Source organism: Callorhinchus milii, unplaced genomic scaffold (genome assembly GCF_018977255.1).
Source record: "Callorhinchus milii isolate IMCB2004 unplaced genomic scaffold, IMCB_Cmil_1.0 Scaffold89, whole genome shotgun sequence".
NCBI classification, from domain to species: domain Eukaryota; kingdom Metazoa; phylum Chordata; class Chondrichthyes; order Chimaeriformes; family Callorhinchidae; genus Callorhinchus; species Callorhinchus milii.
The window spans coordinates 68,982-75,000 of record NW_024704830.1 but is presented as its reverse complement, the minus strand read 5'-3'; the positions used below and the strand labels follow the sequence as shown (position 1 = coordinate 75,000).

Genomic DNA, 6,019 nt, shown 5'->3' with positions numbered 1-6,019 from the left:
AGGGATGTGGGAGTGTGATGGCTGGGGTGACGGACTGGCAATGATAGAGGGAGCAAGAAGGAATGGGCAGAGACAGAGGGACTGGCAGTGGGATATAGAGGGAGTAACTCCGGCTGCTGTGACTGGTACGACAACGTTGAATGAGAATCTACATCTTTGCAATGATAAAGTCCTCCGCTTCGCTTCCCCGCATGAAGCTTTATTACTATATAGTGCTACATAAATGCAAGTCGATGTTGATGGGGAAGGGGTGAGCAGCAACTTGGTAGAATAATAGCCAGTGATTTCTCTTCTTACCGAAAGGGAGAAACATTGTGTTTTGCATATTAACAGGATTTGAGATAAATGTATCTGTTTCTCGGCGGTCACCAAACCGCATCTTCTCCAAGACTCGAAACAGAAACAGAAACGGTCCTTGCAAAATCAAATGCTTTTCGTTCGAGTGATGTGATTGGGAGTCTGTGAAAGAGTATTTGGTTCATGCCTATTGTCTGCTCTCTCCGTCATGTCTGTGCTGGTGCTCGCTCCTCCACTGGAGTACTCCACTCTAATCCCATTCCCTACTTTCTCCTCCATTTTGTTTCTCATGTGCTCGCTCCCCCCACTGGAGGTTGCTATGCTAAGCCCATTCCCTGCTCTCTAGCTCTCTCCCTGTCGTGTCGGTGCGGATTGTTGTTCCCCCACTGGAGTCCCTCGTGGTGATGGCATTAAATGGCGGCCTTGTAGCTGAAGATCGACCATTTACGCTGTGAGAAACTGGGGAGTTCAGATCCCTGATTGTACGAATTACTGCGATAAACATTCCTGCTTTGATCATGTCTTTTCTTTCCTTGTGCAGTGATATTTCTGGAGAGAAAAATTGTGGAATCTGCAGGTTAGTAACACAATCTCACAGCAAGAGACTACTGTGGGAACATTCGCTGCTGTGAGTAGGACTCGTCCTCTCTTCAATTCTATCTGGGGAACGGGAGTAGACACCATCGCACGGCGGGGGCTTTGCCTTGATTGAGCTGGGCCTGGGTGGTGGTGCCATGTTGGCAGGGCTGAGCACTTGGTGTGTTGTCTCTGTGCGAGGCTGTTATAATAATAATAATAATCCTTGCATTTGATGTAGCGCTTTTCATGTCAGGAGGACGTCCCAAAGCGCTTCACAGAACACACTGTAAAGTGAATTGACTGTATATTTGTGGGCGAACGCGGCAGTCAATTGCGCACAGCAATGTCCCACAAACAGTGGTAGATTGAAAATGACCAATTTATTATTGTTTTTGGTTTTGGAGGGATTATTATTAGGCTCTGTGTGGAGTAAGGAAACTTGCCCAAGGTTTCGTCCTGACTTGCCTGGAATTGAACTCAGGTCTCTCACTTGCAAAGCGAGTGCTCTAACCACTGAGCTACAGGACTCCACGAGTCTTGGGGTGGGTGGGTGGTTGGTTGCTGTCGAGTGCTGTTCTTGGGCTTTGGTTCTGTGCTCTGGGGTTAGAGGACGTGCCCCTGGGTGGGGGTGTGTTTGTGGTTGGGGCCCTATTGGAGGGTCTGTGCCTTGACTGAAATGCACTGGGGAGTGTTGTACGCAATACTGAAATTTTATGCGCCCATTCTCCCACCGGAGTGGTTATCCCTGAGGCTTTGTGGCTGCAGACGCGTTGTGTTTGATGTTGAATGGTTATGTCCCGCCCACCGGAAAGATTAGCCCTGAGCTGTCTGAGCTGCGAGGCTGCGGCGAGTATCATATTCCTCTGCTTAGCGTCTAACTTTCTGTGATTGTGTATAAACTGTGTAATTTGGCCTGACACATAACTGAGCTATTAATATACTAATAAAATGGCAATGTCTGTGCATATATCTGTGTATCTGCCCATAACAAAATAACCGATTGAATTAGAGATATGCTTTACATATCAATGGAAATTCTAGCATACGCTGTGGTCATCGGCATAGTTTGGGGGATCCCCTTCTGTTGATGTGCTTTATCTGAAAAAAAGTGAAGCTCCCAGTAATGAAAAATGCATCGTTTTCTACAACAAATTAGCGACAGAGAAAGTCGCGCAATGTTCTATAGCGATAAACCTGTACCTTTATATTCTGTCACAAAGTAGAAAACAATGGACATATTTTTGGGAGAATCTCCTCTAATTATATAATGTATTATAATCTAATATAAAGTAAAATTGTACAAATTATGTAGTATGATATGTAATAATACGCCATAATACAAAGTAATCTTAAATCAACTATAATAATAATCCTTGCTTACGATATAGCACCTCATCAACTCTTCAAAACCTCTTCATATTATCTACTACAATGTGAAATGTTTGTATACTTCATGGGCAGAACGCGGCAGCCAATCGCGCACAGCGGTTAGCACGAAAAGGTTTGGATTGAGTGAGCACATTTTTTTAAAAAGGGATTGTTGTCCCCTATAAAGATTTCTCCCAATTGTCTAAGAGGTCGCAAGTGGCCTCCAGGTTAACAGAGGCAGATGGAGTGCGGAAACTTGCCTAACATTTCGCCCTGCTGGGAATATTATTATCAAGTATACCAATGCAATATTATGTATAATAATCTAACACAACTATAATAATCTAAAATAATTATAACAGTCTGATGTAAAGTAAATAATATACCGTATAATAACACTATCCTTTGTTTACAAACGTAGTTGCAACGGATCGTGTTAGTTGTGTAATGAACTGTCATTGTTATTCTGACACACGGGTTGTCGAATCAATGCAGCCAGCAGTCACAGCGAACATTGTAATGATTATTATTTTTATTGCATTATTTACCCACCAGACAACCTCTCAATGTGACAACTGCTCTGTAAATGTAAACTGTATTGCGTTATCCTGGGTGACTGGAAATGAAACAGGAAACATATTCTTGATACTGTGTGTGATGTTTTCCAGAGGAAGTGAGGCTGGTGAACGGCAGCCGCTGTGCCGGGAGAGTGGAGGTTTACTATGGAGGAAAATGGGGCAGAGTGCAAGGCTCCAGGATTCATCGCTATGACCTGACCTGGGATATGAAGGAAGCGGCTGTGGTGTGTAAGGAGTTGGGCTGTGGATACGCGCTGTCAGCACCAGGAGGTGCTCACTTTGGGAAGGGCAGAGGTCACATTACGATGCATGATGTTTGGTGCAGAGGGACTGAGTCTACTCTGAGTGAGTGTACCAGAAAGACCAGTGGTCACTATTATTGGAGGCCAGACCCCTATGATGCCAACGTCATCTGCTCAGGTAAGTAATTAATTTCCTGATCATTTTTAGATAATCGTATTTTCGGTAACGCAACATGTGAGAAACTATGAAAACCTTTCCATTGCCACAATATCATAAAATCATAGAATCGTAGAATGTTACGGCACAGAAGGAGGCCATTCGGCCCATCGAGTCTGTGCGGCTCTTTGACAGAGCAACTGACTTTTATTAACCCCACTCACCGGCTTTCTCCCCATAACTCTGCAAACCTGTCTTCTCCAGATACCTGTCCAGTTCTCTCTTAAAAGCTGTTATCGAATCGGACTTCATTGCCCTTTCGGGCGGATCATTCCAAATTCCAACAACTCGCTGAGTGAAAACATTTCTTCTAACCTTCCCTCTGCTTCTTTTGGTAGATATCTTAAAACTCAGACCACGAGTCACCTACAAGCGGAAAGAGCTTTTCCTTATCTAGCCTGTCGAAACCTTTATGTAACCTAATATGTTAAGTTACTGTTACGAAACTGTTTATAGGCCACATCCATGGCCCTGGGGTCACTATTCAGCGTCACGGATGTCGGCGCCATCCAATCGGGTGAATAAGTCGTCCTCTGATCATCACTTCGTTTTTGGAGGGTGCGGAGAGGTGATTACGTTGGAGGTAGCACGGAAGGGAGCAAGTGCTGGCACAACGGGTGGTGACCACGGAAATGTTTGAGCACTGGGTAGTGCAAAAGGGGGTGACCAGATTGGGGCTTTGAGCACAAGTGGGGGCTCACATGTAGTAGCATAACGGATGAGAATAATGGGGCAGCACAACGGTTTAAGTACCGGTATGGGAGCATGGAAGGGTGAGCACATAATTGTGGATATAGTGGTGGGGTGAGCAGTGGAGAGGTGAGCACGAGAGGTGTAGCGTTGATTTGTGCGCGCCAGTGCAATGAGCACAGTGGGATAGCACAGGGGTGGGTTGAGCACATGCGTGGTGTGAACAGGGGAGGTGTGAGCATAGGTAGGCTGGAGCAGCGGGGACTTTTAGGTTAGGGATGTGGTGTAAGTCTGGAGCGTGTAACGACAGAGGCGTAACAATATGGGAATGAGCACAGGAGGTGAACGTAGGAGTTCAGGAGTGTTAGCACAACGCTGTGACAGTAGGGGTGTGCACACTGGTGTAGTGCGAAAAAGGGTGCGTGGGCACAGGTGCCTGACCACAAGCGCGTGATCCTAGGGTGGGAGCATTGGAAGCTAAGATCATGGTGGGAGCTAAGCACAGGGGCTTAGCATCGGGTGGGAGAACCGTGGGATGGTGAGAAGAGGTGGGAATTGTGAGCACAGGGCTGTACCAGAAGTGGGAGAACTTGGGAGCAAGAGCGCGGTGGGCTGTGCACAAGGTTTGAGCACATTGGAGATGAGAACAGGGGTAGAACATGGGGGAGTTAGCAGAATGTTGGAGTAAAAGGTGATAGGCAAAGGGGGTTCAGCACAATGGAGGAGCACATGGGTGTTATGCACAGGCATGAGTTGAGCACAGGCAGATGTGAGTACAGCGGCAGTAAGAATTATGATGGTGAGCAAAGGGGTGTGTGAAGCAGGGTGTGGAGTGAACACATTTGGGGATGAGCAAAGCGTGGGTAAGCAAAGGGCAATGAGCACAGTGGTGTAACAATATGGGGATGCGCACAGAAGGTTTGAGCACACAGGTGTGAGCTCAAGGTGGAGAGAACACGTGGGTTGTAAACCGTGGCGTTCAGTTAGGGAGGTGATCGCAGGGGTGTGGGCACATGTTGGGGATAAGTGGATGTTGAGCACAGTGAGAGTGTCACGGGGGAGACCATGGGGGTGTGAGCGCAGTGGAGCTGAGCAAACGTGGTGATCACGGGGTTGAGCATATGTTCAGCAAACGTGGAGGGCACAGCGGAGCGAGTACAACGGAGTTGAGCGCAGGGAGGTGAGCACAGTTGAGTGAGCAGAGGTGGGTGAGCAGGGCGGAAGTGAACAAAGAGGGGTGAGAACAAATGTGTGAGGAGAGCGGAGTTGAGCACAGGAGAATGAGCAGAGAGTAGGAGCAAAGGGGGTGAGCACAAGGGTGTAAGCAAAGGTGGGTGAGCAGAGACATTTGATCAGAGAGGAGGAGCATAGGGGGAGTTGGGTGAGCACAGGATGCTGCGCACAGCTGAGGCAGCACAGGTGGTGGGGCACATCTGAAGCGAGCACAGTGGGGTGAGAAGTTAACAGGAGCACAAGTGTCTGAGCAGCCTGGAGGGCCATAGTGGGAGCACAATGGCGGCAACGCAGGGCCACATGTATGCGAAGAAATGTGAGCAACGTGTCTGCGCATGAGGGTTGTTTAAACAGTGGTTGGTGAACACAAGTGAGTGAGCATTTGGAGGGTTAGCACAGTGTGTTTTGGGCGCAACAATGTGAGTTAAGTACAGGGAATGTTAAGCTCAGGGGATTTTTTAGCACAGAGGGGTAACAATATTGGAATGCGCACAGGTATCTGAGCTCAGGGAGGTGAGCAAATGTTGGTGGGAATAAGGTATGGGTGAACACAAGTGTGCAGAGAAAATGAAGGTGGGCATAGTGTAGGTGAGAAAATGTTAGTAGCATTGGGTTGGTTGGCGTGGAAGTAAGTTGCCTGTTGAGAACAGGGTTGCCCACAGATGGATCGGGAGCACAGGCTTAAGGGTGAGCATAAGGTGGGTGCAACACGAGTGAAAACATGCGGTTTGATCACATAGGTTAAGTAACAGGTAGGTGGACATGGGGGCGGAAGCGGCAGGGGGCTGTGCACAGAGTTAGTGAGCGGAGGGAAT

The 6,019-nt window shown here is 47.6% G+C and overlaps 1 protein-coding gene across 2 annotated transcripts in view; it reads left to right on the top strand.

Annotated features, from left to right (window-relative positions):
- LOC121851686 (scavenger receptor cysteine-rich domain-containing group B protein-like) overlaps nucleotides 1-3,323 on the top strand; it is a 4,924-nt gene extending 1,601 nt beyond the window's left edge. Inside the window, exons 1-3 of one of the 2 annotated variants that reach the window (XM_042345754.1) lie at nucleotides 1-125; nucleotides 839-874; nucleotides 2,913-3,323. The exon at nucleotides 1-125 is cut by the window's left edge and continues 138 nt beyond it. In XM_042345754.1, coding sequence (XP_042201688.1) covers nucleotides 5-125; nucleotides 839-874; nucleotides 2,913-3,250 — 495 coding nt within the window. In that variant the 5' untranslated portion in view covers nucleotides 1-4 and the 3' untranslated portion in view covers nucleotides 3,251-3,323. The remainder of the gene's footprint in view (nucleotides 126-838; nucleotides 875-2,912) is intronic. The other variant, XM_042345755.1, reaches the window with a different exon arrangement.
- The last annotated feature ends 2,696 nt before the right edge of the window (nucleotides 3,324-6,019 follow it).